At 48.3% G+C, this 24,797-nt stretch overlaps 1 protein-coding gene across 1 annotated transcript in view; it reads right to left on the minus strand.

Moving 5' to 3' along the window:
- VPS33B (VPS33B late endosome and lysosome associated) overlaps nt 1-23,919 on the minus strand; it is a 47,879-nt gene extending 23,960 nt beyond the window's left edge. The window contains exons 1-12 of the mRNA XM_078867995.1: nt 23,787-23,919; nt 21,531-21,611; nt 19,662-19,723; nt 18,156-18,205; nt 15,468-15,535; nt 13,593-13,638; nt 5,489-5,583; nt 5,148-5,252; nt 4,860-4,959; nt 2,889-2,966; nt 823-896; nt 333-419 (exon numbers count right to left, since the gene is read on the minus strand). Coding sequence (XP_078724121.1) covers nt 333-419; nt 823-896; nt 2,889-2,966; nt 4,860-4,959; nt 5,148-5,252; nt 5,489-5,583; nt 13,593-13,638; nt 15,468-15,535; nt 18,156-18,205; nt 19,662-19,723; nt 21,531-21,611; nt 23,787-23,870 — 930 coding nt within the window. The 5' untranslated portion in view covers nt 23,871-23,919. The remainder of the gene's footprint in view (nt 1-332; nt 420-822; nt 897-2,888; nt 2,967-4,859; nt 4,960-5,147; nt 5,253-5,488; nt 5,584-13,592; nt 13,639-15,467; nt 15,536-18,155; nt 18,206-19,661; nt 19,724-21,530; nt 21,612-23,786) is intronic.
- Nucleotides 23,920-24,797: the final 878 nt, after the last annotated feature.

A 24,797-nucleotide genomic window follows, 5' to 3' on the forward strand; every position in this document is an offset into this window, starting at 1 on the left:
TTAAAACCTAAAATCTTATCAATGATTCTCATACTGTCTGGGGACACTGTTGAGTGCAGCAATGATGTCATTTGTTTACATGAACATGTTCGAGCAATGATGTCCTATCCCCCAAGATAAAGTGAGAAGCAATTTTTTTTAGATGAGATTTATTTACTTCAACAGCGAGGGCCCAAATTAGCTGCAAGGGTCTATTTAATGGACGTCCTGCGACGGTGCAGATGTTGCACAGCACAGAGTTCTGTATTTGAATGCTCCGAGTAAGACAAAGCTTTCCACAATTTACAAAAAATATTAAACGTGCATGGACATTCATCCCCGCTGTAACTTACATCGTAGTTGGTTTGAAGGACTTTCGCTTTGGAGCTGAGCAATCCGAACACATTAGAAAAGTGTTGATTGCGAATTTCCCTGAAAACCTGTAAAAATATTTTGAATTATAAATGTTAAGATTTCAAAGGTAGTTAAATTACCGCTTCAATACCAATCGATGCAAGATTATCCATGTACTGCCCTACAATCTGTATCTTTTTGGAAAATAAGGCAAGAGAAGGTAGCTTGCAATGTGAAAATACAATAATGTCATGAGCTTCTTACAATCAAATGTGTGCAAGTTGTACAACATTAAACCTAAAAAAAGCAAATGCCATAATTCTGAATTGAATATTCTCCATCGGTGATTGTTTTTTTACATATTTGTACAAGTGGTGAGATATATAGTTGCAAGTATAGTTATAAGTATAGTTTTAAGCGTAGTTGTATGCGTAGTTGTATATACAGTTGTATATCATTGTAAATGTGCATATTGTAGCTTGTTCATACCTTGTCTTGAGAATTCAGGAGAATTTTCAATTTCTTTTCTGTTCCAGTGACTTCTGGACCAAACTCAACACTGCCTACAAATACACCACCCGCATTACAACTCCGTGCCAATTCGAACAAATTCCAAATGATATTTAAAAAAAAAAAGTAAGAATGGACATAGCTTTAAATGTACTTCATCAAGCCGTCAATCAGCCTACTAACGGCAGAATGAAAGCACTCCAGCATATGTAAGAAAGTAACTACACCATTCTTTAACACGTATGCACACAGTACAATGCTGTCAAAATTTGTATGAATATGTGCAATTGCAACTAGAATATTATATTCTTCTTGCAAACATTGAAACAAGTGTGGCACTTTTCAAATAAATGCGCAATAGACCCAATGAGAAATTTTACCCAATTGTTTTTTGTGCCATTAAGCCATAACAAAGTGACATTTCCTTTCCCAGCATATGGCACAAAACAGCAAAGACACCACGCATGAATACAACCCTGGACAATACATCACAGAATTATCGAATACCTGTATATACACACACAAAGACAAAGATCTCCCGTATCAGCTTAACAGACTGTTGGGGCAGGTGCTGTTAGTGAGCACCTATGAAGATCAGCACGACACACGAGGGGGTGGGTGACCAGCACCATGCCCGGCCGCCTTTGTCTCCCTAGTGGCGATGTTTACACATTGCACCAGGTACTCATTTGAGTCGAAACAGGGGAGGTTCAGATAAACGTCACTGCTGTTGGCCGTGAGCGGGAATTGAACTCGGATCTCTGGCTTCGTGGCGCAGTGCGCTAACCGTTGCACTACCGCGCCCCAAAGACAAAGATTACCCGTGTAGCCTGAACAGACTGCTGCGGCAAGTGCTGTTAGCGAGTAGCACCTATGAAGGCCGGCACGCCACACAAGGGGGGTGGGTGGCCAACACCACGCCCGGCCATCTCTGTCTCCCATGTAGCGATGTTGACGCACCGCACCGGGTACTCATTTGAGACTGATTCGAACTAGCGGAGGTCCATGACCAGTTCAGATAATCGTTACTGGAGTTGGCAGGAATCAAACTCGGGTCACCGGATTCGAAGCGCCGTTCTTCATACAAACACTTATAAACACTCGTTAAGTGGCTGAAAACTTCTTCATATACACAGAGGACGGCTGCAGAGCGTGGGCAATTGCTGGCGGCGCCGGCTCACCGCTTGGCTGCTGCTGCTGCCGTCCCGCTCGTCTATGGATTCATCGACGATTGTGAGATGCAATTTGCACGAACGATGATGCTGTTATATTTCCAACTCGACAGGCATCTCATCTGTTGCGCCACGAACAAAAGCTGGAATGCCAGTGCACGTACTCCAAGCGCGGCGCTATGCGGCGCAACATAACCTTTCACCACAATGGTATTTGTAAGCTGTGCCAGGTTTTGTGATAATTGGTTTAAACGGGTCTCGTGGTTTTTCTGAAAAACCTATTAAGTGTCCTCAGAAAGGCAAAACATTTCCCAGATCCCAAATGCTGCTGCACGACTTCTCGCCCAGACCCCAAAAACACAAGTGCAGCACCCACCATGCTCCGACGATCCCTTCACTGACTCCCAATCCAATTCCGGATCCATTTCAAGATCGCACTATTTTCAACATCCCCCATGGACTCACCCCTGCCTACCTCTTCCCCTCTCTTCTCACTCTACTCCCCTTCCACACACTCTCCACGACTCCTCCCCTCTCTTCCCTCCACACATTTTCCCCTCGAGGAGCCAAAGCCTTCTATGGGAGCCCCAAGTCAACCCTCACTCTGGAGGATGTTACTGTTTCCCCTCCTGCTCGTCTGGAATTCCTTCCCCCAAGTGGGCTCTTGCTGTTGATACTCTGCCTCCAGATTCAAGACCGCCCTTTTCTCCTCTGACCTGACTCCCTCTTTCTCTCTTAGCAAAACGTGCCTCCTTTTCTTAGGATGCCCATGTCCTGCAGTCATGGAACAGATCCTTTGAGATGTGCTTTGAGCTTTATTCTGGTTGCACATATGGCATGCTTGAAACACCAAATTCTATTCAGAGCACTTACCACATTTTATTCCAAATATGTCATCCAGCAGTCCCTCAAATGTCACTTGAGAGCACAACGGAGTTATTAAGTCCACATCTGAAAAGGCATTGCACGTGCACACAAATACACGGCGGTTACATTATTCGCATCTGAGAACCCAAGTCATCTCATTCGAAACAACACCTTGCTTCATCACCATACCTGTCAACCTCCTAACAGTGTCTATCATATCACAGACCAATTCAGACCTTATTGGTCACCCCGTACCCTTATAAATCTCAACGTTCATTCTACAAAGTCCCATCACAAGAGAGAAACACAAACAAATAGACAAAAAACATTTTTGCCCATATTGAAACGGCTGTATGCCGTATGGACCTGAAAATCCAAATTCCCTGTACAAGATACGAATAAACCGTATGGGTTGACAGTGATGTACCACCATCATCATCATCGCGGACTCCGTTCTGATGCGACTCAATGGCAATCACGCTCTGGAGACCATTCTTTGAGGTCGTTGACACCACAGATCCTCTTGGTCTTCATCTTAACCTTTCATGATCAATTTTGTGTTCAATATGGCTTAGAAATGAACACCTACTTTGACCTTTTCTCGCACCTCCGATTAGTGTGGTTGGCTACGTACGGTGCAAAAGTTCAACGTATCTACATACAACCTCCGTCAAACTTCAGGCATTTTTCTTCAAATAAATCTGTTCGTGGGCCACATTTTACCTCGCGCCTGCTCGCATGTTTGAGTTATAACCTCCGGCTTGCAAATGCTACGTAGGCAAAAACTACGTCGTCAGCAGAGTTTGAAGGTTGAGTGAGTAAAAAAACAAGACTGTTAGCGCCCTCTAGTGCCAGCATCGGGACATGCCTGCCTTGCGTGCCCGAGAGAGAGTAACATACTACAGGGAGAGTAAGTCTGCTCTCCTATAACGCGGTAGTTGCGTTCCAGAAGAACATCACATGATGGAAACATCACGTGACAATACATAATATATACTATAGAGGGGTAAAGCACAGTCCGCGATAACACGTGAGATGCGTACGCAGGCTGAACAAAGACCGAGGCGCGTGGGTAGCATCTAGAAGCATCCAGCAGCATCCCGCCTTCTGCGATACTACGCCGAGGCAGCCGGACAACCGCTTATTACTACTCGCGTGACGTAGCTCTGTCCACTCGATCGCGTTATATGCAATTCACATCTGCGTTATATAAAATGTGTTCCCTCATACGTTCATCGCGTTATAGCCAATTTTCATCCGCGTTATATAAAAATGCGTTCCATCACACATTCATCGCGTAATATGCAATCCGCGTTATGTAAAATTGTGTTTCCTCATACATTAAACGTGTTATATCCAATTCACATCCACGTTATAAAAATGTGTTCCCTCATACGTTCATCGCGTTATTGCCAATTCGTGTTATGAAAACACGCGTTGGAGGAGAATCTACTGTACTTGTGAGAGGTGGGGCGGGTAGGAGGGATGAAGCTTCTCAGTGAATGTCCGAGATGCCACATTTGCCTCCCCCCATCCTCGCCACCCCTGACTCGTTTGTAAGTGTTTGATGCATCAAGCGGCTGAGCATTAAAACCTCCGGGCAGCCTCGACACTCACCCACGGCCACACTGCAGTCCACTCACCTCCATTCACAAGGTAGGCTCCCAATACAGTGCCTTATCTATGGCTTATGACACGCATCATCAGTCATGTTATGTTAAGTCTGTGGATCTCAGTTTGCTAGGAAAATTTACAAACCTATACCTCCAGCAGGGAGATAGCATTTAGAGGTTAATGTTTCCTATAAATACAAAAACCCACAAGATTACAGCTGCCGCATTTCCAAGAACTAATACTCCTTTAATGTGGAACCACAGCTCTATGGGTTGCATCCTTCTTGAGCTTTAAATGAACAGAGTCGAGAACAGTGGCTTAGAGGATGGTGTCAGCATGTGAGGTGCTGCTGAAGCATCCTACCTCTGTCAATGAGGAAGAGATCGCCCATCTCACTGTTTGTGGTGCTCGATCTTCCGACATTCGCTTCGTTTGACAGAAGCTCCATCAACTCATAGACCATCTTCGCAAATAAAAGGGCACAAAGTCAAGAGATGAAAAAAACATCATTGTACAGGATTTTTTTTTCCAAAGCAAAATACCTGGCAGAAGTTAACTTTGAGTATTTAAGCAATCACTAGAAGATACGCATATTAAACCTTAATTAGACATTTTAAATTCAACGTGACTTATCCACGTGCCAACACGTACCTTTGCACCTCTACCAATCCCATACACGTTGCGCACCGGACCGAAGAGCGACTGTAGCTTTTGGATAGATTTTGCCACGGTAAAGAGCATGCTCTGGTTGCCATCCTGCAGCAAAACGACAACGCGACATCACGAACAACAATGTCAACAACAAGAATCGAGCGTCACCACCGATTTGGTGGCTCAACATTTAAAGGGCAGGCGGACAAAAAGCCAGTGTGGGAAGTCAGGTTGGGGAGGGAGACTTAAATGAAAACATTGGGATGTATTTTGAGTAAAAAACTTTGCCAATCGGCCTTGTTTCAGACAGAGGGAGGTGGGGATGAGTTGCAATCATCTACCATGAAGAAGTCCTGAAAGAAGTCCGGTAACTCCAGGGTGATGACGTCATTATCCAGTGGCAAGAGGTCGAATTCCCACTGTTCGCAGGAAACATCTGACGCAGGAAAAAAAACCCACAAGGACCTATATGGTTTTGTCCACCTTGCGTGCTTACAACATTCAGGTGAAATGCACAATACATGTGTAATAAACGACTGGACCACGATGTCTGGCTCAGTGTCCTTTATTCGGTTCGTACTGTATTCCCACACGGCTGTCTCTACCCTGTAGCTTCTCCACGGTGCTGACTCCGATGTCGGCCCGGTCCACAACAGCAGCCCCGCTGCTGTTACTCTCACACAGCCCCCCTTGGCTGTACTCGCTGCAACTCCTCTCCCCTTCGTCCTCTCTGCAGCTCTGACAGCCTCGTGCTGTCTCTCCCTCTTCTCTCCCGCTACACCTGGCAGCCACACCGCTGCCTCTAACACGCAGCCCTTCTGGCTGTCTTCTCCGCAGCTGCACACCACTCCGTAGCTTCCTCCTGTCTTCGGGGTTGGCTCCCGATGGCCGTCGGTGCCCCCCCTCTTCTCACTCGCACGCGTGGCCTCACTCTTTTCCGTTCACACCCCGACTGACTTCCCCTTCCGGTTTACCCGCTTAAGGACCCGAACCTTCCACCCACGTCACATGGCTCCACCCCCCGTGACGTCACATCCGGAAGGTCGCTTACGCCCGCATTACACCACCCTCCCCCGTAGAAAAATCCCAGCCGACCTCGGCTGACCAATAGCAAATCGTAATGCGGCGAATCGACCTTCCCCCCTAAAGGACACTAAGCATACAATGTAACAGCAAGAACAACAACAACAACGCAATTAACATCAACGAACGTACAAAAAGCATGCAATAAATACAACTGTAAGAAAAAGATAACAACACAGCAACAATCAACGAAACGTAAGCGATTTGGAACGTGTGCGGGTCGCCGGCCCGTCCCGGACGGTCGGCGGCCCACTCGCAGAACGGGAACGCGATGAAAGTCGAGGAATGACAGGGGGTAATCCCCCTGTCGCAGCTGGAAGTCCACCAACGTCCCGTGTCCCTAAAGAATTAGTCTTGGGCTTGTCCCGTGACCGTGCCTGCAGCTGGGTCGGAAGGGCTGCAGGGCTCGAAGGTCCCGCAGACCTGGCAGGCGTCCTCCGAGCAGGGCCCCTCGTCCCCCGCAATGTCACGGCCGGCCTGTCTGGAACAGGTACGACAGGCGCTCTAGCAAGATCAATGGACGCAGGCAGGGGAGAGTCAGCAGCAACAGACCCCGGCAAGGCAACATTGGGGGATGACGCATCATGTAAGGGAGCAACATATGGTTTCAAGCGCGACGTATGCACAACCCAGCGACGAGATCCAATTTGGACGCGTGCTGACTGTGGGTTGGGAACCGCAATGAGGCGTACGGGACCATGCCAGGGTTTGTGCAATTTCGGAGAGGTTCCCGGACGTACCTGTGGACAATGAAGCCAGGCTAGGTCCCCAACCTTCCAGGGGCACTCCCCCTCGGACCGTCGCGCATACCGCTCGTTCCGGGCCTGGGCTTTGGCCGTAGCCACGCGGGCATTCTCCCGCGCCTCCGTGACTCGGCGAACCGTGTCCTGAATGTATTCAGGAAGTGGTTTACGAGGTCCCTTCACCCCAGTTCCCAATTGCACATCCACCGGCGGCACGTTTTCCCGACCATACATAAGGTAAAACGGCGAATACCCTGTAGCCGCATGAGGCGTCATCCTGTACGCCGAAAGCACTCCGGGGATGTGCAGATCCCAATCTGATTGTTGTTCGCTCACGGTATGGCAAAGCATGGCAGACAATGTCCTGTTCAGCCGTTCAACCATACCATCCGTCTGCGGATGGTATGGGGATGTCCGTACTTTCTTAGTCCCAAGGCCCGCGCACACTTCCGCCAATAATTTAGAAGAGAAATTCCTGCTCTGGTCCGTGAGGAGTCTCTCAGGCGCCCCCTTGTCCATAATATACCCAAACAAAAAGGCGTCGGTAATGGCCGCGGCCGACTGATCGGGCAACGGCCAGGCCATCGGCCAACGGGAGAGGTACTCAACCCCTACCAGCAAATATTTATTACCCCTCGCCGATGGTGGAAAAGGTCCCAATATGTCCAGTGCCACCAATTCATTGACTCGAGACACCTGAATCGACTGGAGAGGCGGCACGTAAGGATGTTTCGGCGGCTTACGTCGTGCACACGCAGGGCACGCGCGCACGTGCCCTACGACATCTGTCGCCATGCCGTGCCAAAAATAATGACGTTGCAACGTCAACAAGGTCTTCTGCACCCCTAAATGTAAAAGAGTGTCACAATGGAGAGTTCTAATCAACTCGAATCGCAAGGACGTTGGTACCACCAGGCGCCAACGTTCCTGGAACCCCGCCCGCCACATAAGCAGACCATCTCGAAGAGCGGTTTGCGGCCCCACAGCCGTACTCGGACTCCCATTGTCCCTAGCAGACCGCTTCCGCAAGGACACCAACGACTCATCCATCATCTGTTCCCGGATCCAGACAGACCGCGGCAGATTCAAAACCCCGTCAGCCGGTCCTGGTTCCATCGGAGTGTCCGACTTCTCGACGGCCAACGTAAGCGGCTGAGGGGGGTTTGGAATCGGCGAACACCTATGCGTCCCTGACGCACATTTACAAGGGGCGCGCCGCGGTAATCTGGAAAGTGCGTCAGCGTTCGCATGGCGCACTCCCTTCCGATGTTGAATTTGGAAGGAAAATTCCTGTAGCGTGTCCAACCAACGTGCCAACTGTCCGGATGGCTGGTCAATTTTAAGGGCATATTGCAAGGCCGCATGATCCGTACGCACAATAAAAGAACGACCGTAGAGGTATGGTCGAAATTGCCGTAGGAAAAAAACAACCGCCAATAGTTCTCTGCGAGTGACACAGTAGCGGGTTTCCGCAGGAGACAAGACTCGGCTACCATACGCCACGACACGCTCTACACCCCCTTTAGACTGTGATAATACCGCCCCAATACCCGTGTCACTCGCGTCCGTATCAAGAATGAATGGGTGATCGAAATCGGGATAATCCAATGTTGGGGCCGTGGCCAATAGATCACGCAGACTCCGAAAGGCCGCCTCCTCCGGCTGTCCCCAAACAAACTTCCGTCCTTTACCCGTAAGGAGATGCAAGGGCCTCGCAATCGTCGCAAAACCCGGCACAAATCTTCGGTAATACGAGGCAAATCCCAAAAACCGCCGAACATCCCCCACGGTGGCCGGAGTCGGCCAATCCCGGACGCACGCCGTCTTTTCCGGATCCGTGGACACCCCCTCAGCACTCACAATGTGCCCCAAATAGCGGACGGACCGTTGCAGTAGGTGACATTTCTTTGGTTTGAATTTCAATTTGGCAGAACGCATCCTCGTGAACACTGTCTCCAGCCGCGTCAAATGTTCATCAAATGTACGGCTGAAGACAATAATATCATCCAAATATATAAGACACGTCTCCCACTGCAACCCCGACAAAACGAGCTCCATCAATCTTTGAAATGTAGCAGGGGCCGCATTCAATCCCATCGGGAGACAGTTGAATTGAAATAACCCCTGCGGCGTACGGAATGCGGTTTTCTCCCGTGAGGACTCGTCAAGGGGAAGCTGCCAAAATCCCGAAGAGAGGTCCAGTGTGGAAAAGAACTTAGCCCCCGACAATGCGTCGAGGGAGTCATCCATACGCGGCAGGGGGTACGCATCTGCCACCGATATCTTATTCAATTTCCGGAAATCAACACAAAATCGCAATTTGCCATCCTTTTTCTTAACCAAGACGACCGGAGCGCCCCATGGGCTGTTAGATGGCGATATAATGTCCGCAGCCAACATGTCTTCCACTGCCCCCCGCACGTGTTCTCGCTCCGCAGGACTCATCCGATGCGAATTTAATCGAATAGGGGCAGCATCGCCCGTCTCAATGTGATGGTAAAGCAACGATGTGCGGCCCAAATCCAAATCATCGGAGCTGAACACATCGGAATATGTCAACAACAATTTACGCAGCGCACCACGTTGCTCCATGGACAGGGAAGAATTTCCGTCACATAAGTCAGCAACCCAACGATTATCCGAACCCCTTGGCTCGGAAACCCCAGCAACCACTCCCCGGCTATGCGGACAATCATGCGTCGCAAACGCCGTAGTGGCATGTGCCACAACCGTACCGGCCGGAACACGGACGTTTTCCCCCCCCGCATTAAGCACCTGTAAAAACGGTAATTGATCCGGCCGGACGATGGTCTGTGCCCCCACTAACGCCAACCCGGTTGTTATCGTGGCGGACGGTGACAACAAGACCCCTACTGCTCCTAGCCGATCAGGCAGGGGCTTCCGATACCGCAAGGGTATAAGCATCTGTGTACCAGGTGGGATGTCCACAGATGCGACGGACAGCGCCTGCACTTGTACGGCCGAAGCAGGTCGCCCCCAGGGCGACGGCAGAAACGAGATTTGACGGCCCCCCGGCAGTTCAATACAATTCTCATTGATTTTGATCAAAATGGGCATCTTAGCCAAAAAATCGGTGCCTAACAAACAAGGAACCGCCAAAGATCTCGATATTAACACAACGCCCGAGGCCGACACATCCCCAATAGATATCTTAGCATCCACCTGGCCCACGATACCCATGCTACCCCCGTTCGCAGCGACGCACGACCCATAAACCGGACGCACAGCCCCCGGCGGGATGCCCAACAGATGGAAAATGACATCCGAAATAATAGTCGCAGACGCGCCGGAGTCGACCAAAATGCGTACGTCCACCCCTTGTATAGACCCCGGTACAGTGGACGAACCCGTAGCGGCCGCGACGACTCTCCGTGCCAACTTGCGCCACTGCGTGACCGAGCGACAAGGCCCCGTCGAAGGGCTTTCTTTAACAACAACATTAGGATCGCGCAACGAAGGTGATGGGTGAGGTGTAAAGCCTTGCCGGGTGTCTGGTGCGTGCCGACATGCCTGTTTCGGAGGATCTTTAGTCGGCTTGTCTGGTACCGAGGCCTCCTGCTGCGGCGGAGCCGGGAAGCGGGCCCAGCAGTCTCTGGCGTAGTGGCCCCTACGCCCGCAGCGGAAACATTCGGCATCGTTGCGCCGAAGCGCAGGCCTTGCCTCCCGACGGCCCCGTTCCGGTAGCGCAGCGCGCGGCCTCGGCCCGCCGCGTCCCGTCCATGGAGCGGAGGCGGCCGTCAGCTGTTGAGGGCCCCGGTCATCCGGAACGTAGACAGCCTGCGCAGGGTTCCACCCCAGCGCATCCCCTTCTTTGACGGGCCCCCCCGTCCACGCCGTCACTTGTTTCCAGCGACGGAGATTGAATTGCGCATCGAGACACTTAGCAGCCGTCCGGGAAGTTAGTTTCTCATGCCCACACACAGGCATGGGGATCCCTAGATCCCGAGACAGCTCCAACATTTTCCCTAATATGAGAGGCTCGAGCAGGTCCTGTGGCGTCTCAGGATAAGCTGCCATGGCCAGCTCCAGCACCGCACCCCTGAACGCCACGGGCGACTCCTCTGGTGCTCGTTGTCGTTGAGCGAATTGCCGATGCGCATCATCTGGTGGCTCATAAGCGTCGGCCATTTCTTGAAAAACACCACATAAAGTTGCCTTCTTATCGGTCGTTATGGAACGGAAAAATCGGACAGATTCGTCGTCCAGGAGAGTCGGCAACACCTCCAAAGCCTCAGCATCGGTCCATCTTGCTGTGCGTACCGCCGCCAAGAAGCGGCAGGCGAAAGCGCTCCAGTCCCCACCGATGGAAAATTCTTTAACTGTGGTAAGGTGGCGACTCCGACTCCTCTTCCCGCCGTCTTCCAATGGTGGTGGTTGTGGTGGCAAATTCAAAATGGCGTCGGCCCGCGGCGTGGCCAAGATGGCGGTTTGGCGCCGCGGAGCGCGCAAGATGGCGGCTTCTTGCCGCGTGGCCAATGGCGGCGGCAGGGCAGGCAACGTGGCGGCCCGCGGAGCACCAACTGCGTCCTCCATCGTCCCTGGCGCGACGAGATGGCATAAATGCGTCAGGACGTCCTTTAGTGCCTCCAGTTGTACCGCCATCTCTTGCCATCTTTGATCAGCGTCCGATGATGTCGACGGACCCGCCACCGCGCCGACATCCTCCACTCCCGTCCCCGTGCTCGCCTCAGCAGGGCTCTCCTCCACCACCCCAGCAGAATCCGTGGTTGGAGGGAGTTCGTCGTCGTCGGACGAAGAAGCCGATGCAGGCGCCGGATTAACTTTCTTCCTCACTTGTTTCGACATGCCGTTGCACTTCTGACACCAGTGTAATAAACGACTGAACCACGATGTCTGGCTCAGTGTCCTTTATTCGGTTCGTACTGTATTCCCACACGGCTGTCTCTACCCTGTAGCTTCTCCACGGTGCTGACTCCGATGTCGGCCCGGTCCACAACAGCAGCCCCGCTGCTGTTACTCTCACACAGCCCCCCTTGGCTGTACTCGCTGCAACTCCTCTCCCCTTCGTCCTCTCTGCAGCTCTGACAGCCTCGTGCTGTCTCTCCCTCTTCTCTCCCGCTACACCTGGCAGCCACACCGCTGCCTCTAACACGCAGCCCTTCTGGCTGTCTTCTCCGCAGCTGCACACCACTCCGTAGCTTCCTCCTGTCTTCGGGGTTGGCTCCCGATGGCCGTCGGTGCCCCCCCTCTTCTCACTCGCACGCGTGGCCTCACTCTTTTCCGTTCACACCCCGACTGACTTCCCCTTCCGGTTTACCCGCTTAAGGACCCGAACCTTCCACCCACGTCACATGGCTCCACCCCCCGTGACGTCACATCCGGAAGGTCGCTTACGCCCGCATTACACATGCGACTGTGCCTTTCTACGCAAATTAATAGGATGGCTATCGACTTGTAGCGTGCTGCACAGTGTTCGCTCACTCTCACAGAGAGAGAGAACGACTCAGAGGCGTGAGGAGGAAACCACAGACAAGCAGGAAGCCAGCCACGCGATGAGCCAGCGCCAACAATTGCCCAGGCTCTGCAGCCCTCTACATAGAGGTGCTATTGGTCAATTCACGAGTGCTTACATGTGAGAGGAAACCAGAGCAATTGGGAGAAAATCCAGATGTGCGGCGAGGGGGGGAAACACTCAACCCCAAACAGACAGAACAGGTGGACTCCTGACAAGCCAGGGTACGACACCTCAACGCCCACAGTAAGGGAGTTTTGCAGCATTTGTGCGATCCGCCAACCCTCGCTGCCTCCACCAGCGCTGGACTACAGGCTACGTGCACAGCCACCACCGCCCGGCAACACGCCACAGTCTCGTGTAAGTTTCCTTCTGCTCTCACAGTGGCCACGAGTGAAAATCTAAATGAATGTGAATCTTGCAAACGACGGCTCTGCTGCACGCCCAGAGGCAGCACTGCCCAAGCAGTGGAGCCACATTATTGGCCAGAGCAGGGGGTCGGCGACCTTTTAAAGACGAAGAGCCATTTTATTTTGTCTGACCAAAATAGTTGGAAAGCCGCATCACGCACAGAGCTCCCTTTAGGCAAACACGGCAGCGGATATACAGCAGGTGACAAATTCTGACTTAGTTCAACAAAACAGGTGTTGGAGTAAACTGCGTCTATTTAGTTTCCCTCCCCCTTAGTTATTCTTTAACAGAACAGTTTGACTGTTGTACATTTTGTTAGGACCAAGACATTCGATAGTGACCCCATTCCCTGTGATATGTAATACATTTCTGATTATCTTTGCGTTAAATTATGTTTAAAATGTAAGTTTAATCGGCTGCCTGCAAAGGGGCAGCCAACGAGAACCGCCGCACGCGGCACCGGAGCCGCAGGCTGGCGACCACTGGGCTAGAGGAATGGCCCTGCCAGGATGTATCAAGTTAAAAAAATATACCTCTGCAAAGATGTGCCAAAGCCAATCAACTTTTCCAAAGTATCACTATTTGCAGATAGCATTATTAAGCTAAAGAAATGTATTTTATGTTGCACTTATAAAGTATTTATATATTGGTAAGTTGGCTTATGTAGATAGCATTGTGGAGGCAAAGCCTTGCAGAGATTAGCACCGCACTTACCTCCAAAAACACCCTCCATCTCCAGTACAGTCTCACAGGAATACAGCTGCCAGTTAAATCACACAAAAGCACATTAATACTTTCAGTCGTATACAATTCTGTTTGATAAAAAAAAGTTAGCTTTCAAAACGACATATTAATTGTAATTTTTTAAGAAGCTGTAAAACACAACAGAGCACCAAGAGGTGTCAGAGCACCGTGCAGTATAGCAAAGCTTTCAATAAAAGTCATAAGAACACACACGTGAGAAATAACAGAGTACAGGAAAACCTCGCTGAAAGCTGTTTTATGGAACGCGCATTTTGGCTACGTAATTTGTATTTGATTTTACCAGGTAAGGCCCACGGAGCTATACAGCTCTTTTTAAGAAGCGACCTGGCCACCAATGTATGAATGCTGAACTTCTTTCGCACCGTACGAGGCTAACCGTGCAACGAAGTGGCTAATCATGTGGAAATTTATAGCAGCCAAATACTCTCAATATATATGGTTTAGGTCATGAGGTCTGTTTTTTTCCGGAACAAGTGGGTGATTACTCTTTGGTTTTTTCGGTAAAGTCACATAGGTAAAAAAGAAAATAAAAATAAATTAAATCACGACGTTTCAGAGGCAACACAAGCTTCCGTCTTCAGGTGGCACCGTTACAGCAAAATAAGTAATTTTGCTGTGACGTCGTGATTACATTTATTTTTATTTTATTTTTTACCACGTGACTTACCGAAAAAATCAAAGAGAATGGACCCTTGCAGTCACGAAAACTTCAAATCTAGAATTAAGGTGGTGATTTTTTGGCGATACGTGGTTCGATGTTGCTAAGATAGTTGTTAAATAGGCTTGCGAGAGGTGAGAGTGCTGCATCCGTTGGAAGGTGCTGTGGTGTTAATGAATCGACTGTAAGAACGATTTATTTACCATTCATGTGTTTTTGTGCATGTTTTTTAGCATGATAATGTAACACATTATACCCAACACGCTCACGCACATGTTTGCACACACATTGCCGCACGCATCTAGCCGTCCACTCGTTGAGGACGGCAGTCACACGGACGCCTAGATGGCGAATCGTGAAAGTTCAAGTGACGGTGTTTATGGGCGAGTGTCGGGCTGATGATTCAGTGTCTGGAGCGAGCGTTGGGCTTGAGTGGGGTGGTGTGGGAAGAGGAATGCAGACGGTGGTTTTGCGTTGAGGTGAAATTTTGAGCGCACACACACACACGAAGCATGGAGAATGGCTGGAAGCATCCAGTCTATATTTTGAGTCTGCGTGTCTCTCTCCCCGTGGTCATGTGGATTTTTCTCCAGGTCCTCCGGTTTTTCCCACCACATTTAGAAACGTGCATTGAAATTATTTAGATAATTTTGCTGCTATAAATTTCCACGTGATACGCCACTTTGTTGAGCTATCATTTGTCACTTCTGAAAAATAAGTTAATACCTCAGTGGGCCTCTGCCTGGTAGGTTGGGGATGGTTTAGTTTCATTTGTATGTTTTTGGATGATTTGTTTACCTTTCTTGTACTTTCCACTACTAAAGTGTTTTTGTATTGTTTGTGGTTGTAACGTTTACACACCCCTACTGGACATCTGTGAAAAAGAGCTTTATAGATCATCTGATTCCTCCAGTATAAATAGTGATACTGATTCTATGATGCACGGCACAGCGAGTGAGAAAGCGTGTGATGTGGAAAAATCTCAAAATATGCGGCTAAAGCTACGGAGAAACTCAATCTGTACCGGGGCATTGTAACCCGGGAACAAAGCTGCTCTCGCCTTGCACTTCCTGTGTATCTCAGCGGGAAACAAAATCAAGCAAATTTGAAAGTAATGCACAAAAAACGACGATCAACACAAAAAATTCACAAATTTTCCTCCTCGCCTTTCGCGGAGTAAAAATGATCTTGTACTTCCTCGTGACACCAGCAGCTTTGTCTGCATTTATTGAATCTGTGTGTGAAAATAAATAGCAAATGCAATTCACAAATATACCCGAGCCTTTTTAAACACTTTACCGGTATTTAAGTTTGTAATTTTAAAAACAGTTCCCTTAAAACTCATAATAAAGGTACCATGAAAGATTCGTTCATGAGGCTATCCACATATACAAACACAGAGACAATTTCAACCAAGAAGATGGATTCTGGCTTAGCAATCATTGGAAGGATTTGATAAACCATTTCGTGTCTTAATTGATTGTGTTCACGCTTACGGTGACTTTCAGACCGCATTCCATTCTCTTCCTCTCCCCCCTCCTCTTTTCCGAACATAGATGGACTCGTCCATCTGAACAACTGCCAAAATCGCTGTCCGTGGAGCTGACGTTAAGAAAAAACCGCCACTTTTTTCAAATTTTCTTTTTGTGGATTTCACACCTGATGATGATTGCTTGTGTTGCAGTCGAAACGTCGTGAGAATTTTATTGTTTTATATTTTATTATTTTTATTATTTTATTGTTTCCCTTCTACGTGACTTTACCGAAAGAACCAAGAATATGAATCCCTGCAGTCACGAAAGCTTTAAATCAAAAGGTTTTTAGGTTAGATTGCATAAGTATAAATGTGTCGTAACCCTCCACCACCTGACACGGCCAATGAGTAAGGGATTTGTCACGTAAACCAAACGCCAAATAGTAACTACTTCAGCCCACCGGTGTGTTGGAGGGTGAATCCACAACATTTACAATCCGAGTACTCAGAAGTAGTAACTATTTGCCGTTTTGTTTTACGTGACAAATCCCTTACTGATTGGCCATGACGGGTGGTGGAGGGTTACGACACATTCATACTTACGCGATCTAACCCAAAAAACCTTTATGATGAATCATATTGGTCGCGAAAGCTCACTGCTCGTTAAACTCCCTTATAATTCTAATTACATTTTACGTTTGCCTCTGTTGACCCTGGCAATGGGCCACGGAGCTCTAGGTTGGTTCTTGTTGTAGGTAAGAAGATGGCGGAGGAGGGTCCGGTGCAAACATCTCATAATGCTCATAGGCTGGGGGGGGTCCATGCTATTTGTGTATCCATTGACTAATTGAAGATTCTCAAATTCATTTTGTTGAAAGATAAACTTGACGTTTTTCCACTACGGCAATTAATAATAATTTCATCTTGGGTTGGCAAAGTGGTATTCGCTCACTCTCAGAGAGAACAACTCAGAGGCACGATAAACCACAGAGGAGCAAGAAGGCAGCCAGGCTGGTGAGCCGTTGCCAATAATTGCCCATTCTCTGTGGTCCTCTACATATTAAGATGTTTTCAGCCAATAAATGTGTGTTTATACATGCGGGAGAGAAACCGAGGGGGTAACACTTTATCCCAGTGGTTCTCAACCGGGGGTACGCGGACCCGTGGGGGTACGTGGCAATATCCCAGGGGGTACGAGAGGTGATTTATGTGTGAAATTATATCATACATGAGAGTCATTGGTGAATAATCCTGTCCTATGAATCTGACAATATAAAATAACTATGATCAAATGTAAATCCACATGGTAAAGAGTTCATGCAGAGCATCCGTTGAATTTGTATTGATTCGCTTGCAGTTACTAGCAGCTAGTTAGGAAACCTCACAAAAGGGACAATTGGTTAAAATATTGATGTTCATTATTCATACATTTATATCTCGGAACCATGCTGGGTCAGGCAAGGGGGTACTCGGTTAAAACAAAATTCAAACAAGGTGGGTACAGTCGGCAAAAAAGGTTGACAACCACTGCTCTATCCCATACAGATGAAGTCCATATTTGCTGTAAAGCCTTCTCGTGGCAAGCCAGGGTATGGCACCTTGACACCCACTGGAAGGGAGTTTCACAACATTTGTGCGATCCACCAACCCTCGCATCCACAGTGCTGGATTGTAGGGGTGGATCATCACCACCCAGCATAATTACTAATTAATTATCTATGATAAAGGCAGAGGATGGGGACATTTATACGAAAAGAACAGACTGGTCTCAGATCACTGAAAATGTCCTCTTATAATATCATTTCGATCCTAGCATTTTTGAGACCTTAACATAATGAGTGTTATCAAAGGATTCATACTGGCGGGGCATACTGGCACATGCATTTTAGCCACCTAACGGATAATACAGATCTGTCTACACTAGCCAGGAGCTCGCAGTACAATGGTTAGATTTGTGACCTACTTTTACAAACTTTTGCACGTCAAGAAACAAGCCTCGAAAGGCATAATATTATTTGTATAAGACCACGAGAATGAATTACTAGTAGAGAAAGAGCAGTTGTGAGTCGGTGGGAGGCGAGGTGGGACTCACATTAATGATATCTGACACGAAGGATGCATGTGACTGAATAAAAAAACGTGGAGTAGGAAGAAGCGTTTTAAAAAATCGGAATTGTATCACGTTTTGGTATATATGCTTTTTCTGCAGACACAATCAGCTGATAGGAAAACTTTACGAGAAGGGAATTTTGGGTAAAGAGGACATTTGAAATGCAGTGAAAGAGTACCAAGAAGCAATTGTTTATAACATGGGTGTGCAGTAATTATGAGAGCAACGGATATGTTGGAAAGTGGATGGGGATAGTCGGGTAAAACTGACCAGCAACACTCTTCACAGTAATTTCTCGAGGTCTTATCAAGAAGCACCGCCTAAAAACACATAGACGGGACATAACGAACAAGTGATTGGACATCTATTTAATTTCGTGCACTCCAGAGTGAATTTAAAGAGAAATTAAATTATGGACACATATGACTGGGCACAAGTGATGGCAGCTTAGGTGCAAGGACCACTGTTGTTCGTAAATAGATTCACTCTTGAAGTAAAAATTAATGATAATACAGTCGATTTTGGATTTTTACCATTTATAGAGCGCAGGGCTATCATGAAAGAAAGCGCTATGTTTCCCACAGTCTGCAGTAGTTTTACAGTCAGGGTCTACGTTGCTACGTGTAATCCCAACTGAGTAATTTACAGGGAATTTTTCTAATTCGGAGCATGACACTGGGGGCCCAATGGCCTATTCTTTTCGAACGTCATCGCGGGATCTCTATAACGTCCGCTGTGAACACTGCAGAGTGGATGGTGCATATTTTACAATAAAAATATCTGCGGTATTAACCAGGGCGGCCTGCTGGATTCGAACCACCGTGAACCTTCGCAATTAATAAATGGCGAATGCACTACCGCTGGACCGCGCCAAAAGTAGGCGACAGTCTATGGTGGTAAAGGCATTATTTAAACATTATTAACCACACTCTTTGGTTCTTTCGGTAGAGTCACGTAAGTATAAGATAAAAGAAATCACGACGTTTCAGGCACAACACAAGCGTCCGTCAGTGATTTATTTTATTTTATACCTAGTGACTTTACCGACAAAACCAAAGAGTATGGATTCCTGCAGTCACGAAAGCTTCAAATCAAGATTCTTAACCACACATACACGACATATTTTGCCAAAGCGCCACTGCAAAGGACGCTCACAATATCCAAGCTCAAAAACACCCTTCAAGCTTTGGTCATCCAAGAACCGTTCACATTACCCAGTTTGATGTGTTCAAGGCAATGCCCTCATACTTATGTCGTAAAACACACCCAGAATAAAAATTCCCTATTAAGAAGTCACGTTTTAAAGTCAAAAATATCTGCGGGGACAAAACAAGCAGTAGAGTCACTGATCTCGATTGGTGGGCCTTGAGTCAGTGATGGATAATTCCACATTTCCATAGTGGAGACCTATTGCTCCATTGGAAGACCACTGTTAATCCATAATATAGTTTTTTTGGGTCAGATGACGTAAATTTACGCGGTCTAAATTTACGCGTTCGAACCCGAAAAAAAACTATTATGAATGATATTGGTCGCGAAAGCCTACTTGTTAAACCACTGTTAATGTTCCATCACTAAAAGCCAAGAGGTTACCAGCAGCCTATTCCGTACTTGATGGGACAGATGAAACCACCAAGAATCAATAGTTCACGGATCTTGATGGGAGTGGAGGCAGCTGGGGTCAGTGTCTGTTGGCTGGGCATGATGTTGACTTCATTGATTGCCTCTCGTAACACCGTACAAATACTCACAAAGTGTATAAATACAAATACTCACTGATCACACCCGCCCGATACGTGCTTCCCATCCATCTTGTAGATTTTGTCCACTTCATGTTTCTAGAAGAACGCACATACAAACAAGCGATGTAACACGTCAATTTAATATCACAAACTTGAAACTTGAATATCACACCACCCAGACTTGCACAAAGCATTCTGGGATTTGCAATGGTTACACGTCCATAGTTTTGGACTATAACACACGAGGCTATCTAATAAGCGAGGTTTTTGTTATAACATGTGCAAAGTCTATTTGATATGGGTCTAAAATATTGCATGCAGTAGCACCACCTGCGCATTTGCACAAAATATCACTTCACCGTGCCTTTGCCCACGCACGTGCTTTCCATAGGGACAAGGCATTAAGTGCGATGATGTAATCATGGTGCGATTCAGCCCTAGATGGTGACGTCCCCCTTGGTGAAGCCATAAGCGTGGCTCAAGATACGATGATGTCACGCGGAGCGGGTTTAAATAGAGATCAATGGGGAACAGAACTTGTGGACTATTCTACCAATGCAACACGAGTTTTTCTCTCCCGGAAGAATCTGGCTTTCACTGGTTTGTGCTGGATGTTATTTTCTCAATTTCTTAGACAATGTTCATTGGGATAGGCTACAATTCTGCAGGTGTGTCTTCACTAAAAGCAACTTTTATGTTTGTACGTGTTACGTTGTACGGCGAACCGTGTCCGAGATGCAGTGTGACGGACAGACGTTTACGCATCCTATATATTACAAGCAGAGTCAAATATATCTTAAAATAATGTAACCTTTCAAATAAGCGATTAAAGAATGTTATATTTGGTTCAATGTCTACTCCAATTTTTTGTGTGTTACGCTTGTTTACCCATGAAGGCCTCTGAGCCTCAACTCTTTTCCAGGAGGGTCCTGCCAGGTTCCTGCATGTTGCTGCTTGTGTAATCCCAATGAAGTGATTTACATGTTATATTTTGATATTGGGATGCTCGGTCGATATCAGTTATCGTTTTTTTGTGCTTTGGCAGGAAACCCGGAGGAAATCCATGCCGTTGTATAATTACCGGCGAAACGTCGTACTTGAATTGTAAATATTGTGGGTTTACTCTCCAACAACACGGTGTGCTGAACTCGTAACGAATTGACATGTATTGTTTAGTGACAAACCTTACTACTTGGCTGTGTTAGGCAGTAGCGGGTTTAACGACACATTTATATCCACGCGATCTCACCCAAATAAAACTCTATTATGGACAGGGCCTACTTCCTGTGAGAAACAACGGTTACAATTGTGCCACCGTGCCATCCTTTAAACTAATTTAATCAAATATCATAATTTGCAGCCCTAATCTATCGTTCACTCCTGGATCAGGTCTCCCCATGCAGACACTGTCTATCCATCACGGTATTGCGAGCTGTGATCCAGAATCGATTTCTTTGTCTGTGTCAATCTTTCTGATCATGTACCGATTGAAATTTTCTTTTCCCAGGCGCATTGATATTGGTGAAAATGTTAACCTATGAAGGGGAGATGCCTTCAAATGCTGCATGCCATTTAGGCACTTCTTGTCGCTTCCTTAAGAAAAGACACAGACAATCAATAAAGTTGTCATGTGAACAAACACGCTGATTTATGACTGCTTCGGCACACCGGTGTGTTGAGAGCTATGCACAAAATGTAATCACTAGGTGCGGACGTTTCACTGGTAGTCACAACCAGCATTATCAGGCAGTTTCCAGATACGTGAAAATGTTCTCCGTTGTACGACGCACACGCACATTTTTACTCGCGAGATCGGACCCGGTGGAAAAAAAACATTGAAATATTAATCATAACATTGGTCGCGAAAGCCTACGTGTTAACAAATTAATGAAAGCTCACGAACCTTGAGCACAGACAACCCGGTAATCCTGTCGAGAGGGCTCATCAAATCCTGTTCGATGAACAAATCTTTTCTTCCAGGAAGCTGAAATAAAAGGAAAAAAGCACGTAAAAATCTAAATATTTATCGTCTTGGAAAATCAGACATCGGGAAAGAGGGACATTGAAATAAATCTGACAACGAAAACATGCAACACGTTTGCAGACCCATCTTTTGAGACACTTTGTATTCTAATGTCCACGTGTACAAGTGAGATCACATTGTATTCCACGCCTCATGGGCGATCTCTCTCTCTCTCGGATTTAATACTAAATGTGAGGGAAAGGTGGTGGTGAGAGGGGAGAAACATTGAACGTTGGGTCAACGTTTAAAGTCACATGGCAACTTTCGTGGCTAGGACAGTGACGGATGCCACGACATCTTCCAACATCGATTCTCAAGGCTCGTAGCAATGCATGCATCACAGAGAACCTGGGTAATCACTGTTTCAATGTTATGCACATTAGAAAGCTAAATTATGTGACATTCGGGAGAACGGAGGGGGGTGGAAATAATGCGAGTATTTATGATAATTATGTTTTGTTCCAAAGTTTGTAGATTATTTGGGTAACGCATGTTTTCGTAAAGATGATAAAAGAGATAACAACAGACAATTGACACGCCTCTGCAGAGTTTTAAAGCGAATTAAATTCGATCACAGTCAGTAAGGAACACGTGTTCATGAATGGAGTGTCACGATGCGGGGAGTGTTCTCTACCCCCCTCCATGTAACCCAGAGGGTGGCCCAGAGTGAACCGCTCACCGCCCACCAACCCACCCTCACCAGCTCTAGCAGGTGAACCCCTCACCTCACCCCTCACCAGCTCTAGGAGGTGAACACCTCACCCTCACCAGCTCTAAGAGATTAACCCCTCACCCTCACCCCTCACCTCACCCCCACCAGCTCTAGGAGGTGAACCCCTCACCCTCACCTCACCCTCACCAGCTCTAGTAGATGAACACCTCACCCTCACCAGCTCTAGGAAGTGAACCCCTCACCTCACCCCTCACCCTCACCAGCTCTAGGTGAACCCCTCACCCTCACCAGCTCTAGGTGAACCCCTCACCTCACCCCTCACCAGCTCTAGGAGACGAACCCCTCACCCCTCACCCTCACCAGCTCTAGGAGGTGAACACCTCACCCTCACCAGCTCTAGGAGGTGAACCCCTCACCCTCACCCCTCACCAGCTCTAGGAGGTGAACCCCTCACCTCACCCCTCACCCTCACCAGCTCTAAGGTGAACCCCTCACCCCTCACCAGCTCTAGGAGACGAACCCCTCACCCTCACCAGCTCTAGGAGGTGAACACCTCACCCTCACCAGCTCTAGGAGGTGAACCCCTCACCCTCACCAGCTCTAGGAGGTGAACCCCTCACCGCTCACCAGCTCTATGGGAGGAACCCCTCACCCTCACCAGCTCACCAGCTCACCCTCACCAGCTCTAGGTGAACACCTCACCTCACCCTCACCAGCTCTAGGAGATGAACACCTCACCCCTCACCAGCTCTAGGTGTACCCCTCACCCTCACCTCACCCTCACCAGCTCTAGGTGAACCCCTCACCCTCACCAGCTCTAGGAGGTGAACACCTCACCCCTCACCCTCACCAGCTCTAGGAGGTGAACCCCTCACCCCTCACCCTCACCAGCTCACCCTCACCAGCTCTAGCAGGTGAACCCCTCACCCCTCACCCTCACCAGCTCTAGGAGGTGAACCCCTCACCCTCACCAGCTCTAGCAGGTGAACCCCTCACCCTCACCAGCTCTAGGAGGTGAACCCCTCACCCTCACCCCTCACCAGCTCTAGCAGGTGAACCCCTCACCCCTCACCAGCTCTAGCAGGTGAACCCCTCACCCTCACCAGCTCTAGCAGGTGAACCCCTCACCCCTCACCAGCTCTAGCAGGTGAACCCCTCACCCTCACCAGCTCTAGCAGGTGAACCCCTCACCCCTCACCAGCTCTAGCAGGTGAACCCCTCACCAGCTCTAGCAGGTGTACCCCTAACCCCTCACCCTCACCAGCTCTAGGAGGTGTACCCCTCACCCCTCACCAGCTCTAGCAGGTGAACCCCTCACCCTCACCAGCTCTAGCAGGTGAACCCCTCACCCTCACCAGCTCTAGGTGAACACCTCGCCTCACCCTCACCAGCTCTAGGAGATGAACACCTCACCCTCACCAGCTCTAGCAGGTGAACCCCTCACCCTCACCCCTCACCCTCACCAGCTCTAGGAGGTGAACGAGTTCGTCTCTGGGGAGCTGCCTCAGGAGGTCCGCGTCCAACGCCGCGGAGCGCGAAGCCGCCATGGCCACGACTTCCGTGCGGGAGGCGCTACGAGATGCAGGACAAGACGACGCACTTACACAGACAAGACACTCACACATACAAGACGACTCACTCACACAGCAAGACACTCACACAGACAAGTCACTTACACAGACACTTACACAGTCACTTACACAGACACTCACACAGACAAGTCACTCACACAGACAAGACAAGTCACTCACACAGACACTCGCTCACACAGACACTCACTCAGACACTCACTCAGACACTCACACAGACACTCACACGGACACTTACACAGACAAGTCACTCACACAGACAAGTCACTCACACAGACACTCACTCACACGGACACTCACACAGACACTCACAAAGACACATACACAGACAAGTCACTCACACAGACACTCACACAGACAAGTCACTTACACAGACACTTACACAGTCACTTACACAGACACTCACACAGACAAGTCACTTACACAGACAAGACAAGTCACTCACACAGACAAGACAAGTCACTCACACAGACACTCGCTCACACAGACACTCACTCAGACACTCACTCAGACACTCACACAGACACTCACACGGACACTTACACAGACAAGTCACTCACACAGACAAGTCACTCACACAGACACTCACTCACACGGACACTCACACAGACACTCACAAAGACACATACACAGACAAGTCACTCACACAGACACTCACACAGACAAGTCACTTACACAACAAGACACACAGACAAGTCACTCACTCAGACACTCACACAGACACTCACGCAGACACTCACACGGACATTTACACAAACAAGTCACTCACACAGACAAGTCACTCACACAGACACTCACTCACACGGACACTCACACAGACACTCACAAAGACACTTACACAGACAAGTCACTCACACAGACAAGTCACTCACACGGACAAGTCAC

Source organism: Lampetra fluviatilis, chromosome 25 (assembly GCF_964198595.1).
Source record: "Lampetra fluviatilis chromosome 25, kcLamFluv1.1, whole genome shotgun sequence".
NCBI classification, from domain to species: domain Eukaryota; kingdom Metazoa; phylum Chordata; class Hyperoartia; order Petromyzontiformes; family Petromyzontidae; genus Lampetra; species Lampetra fluviatilis.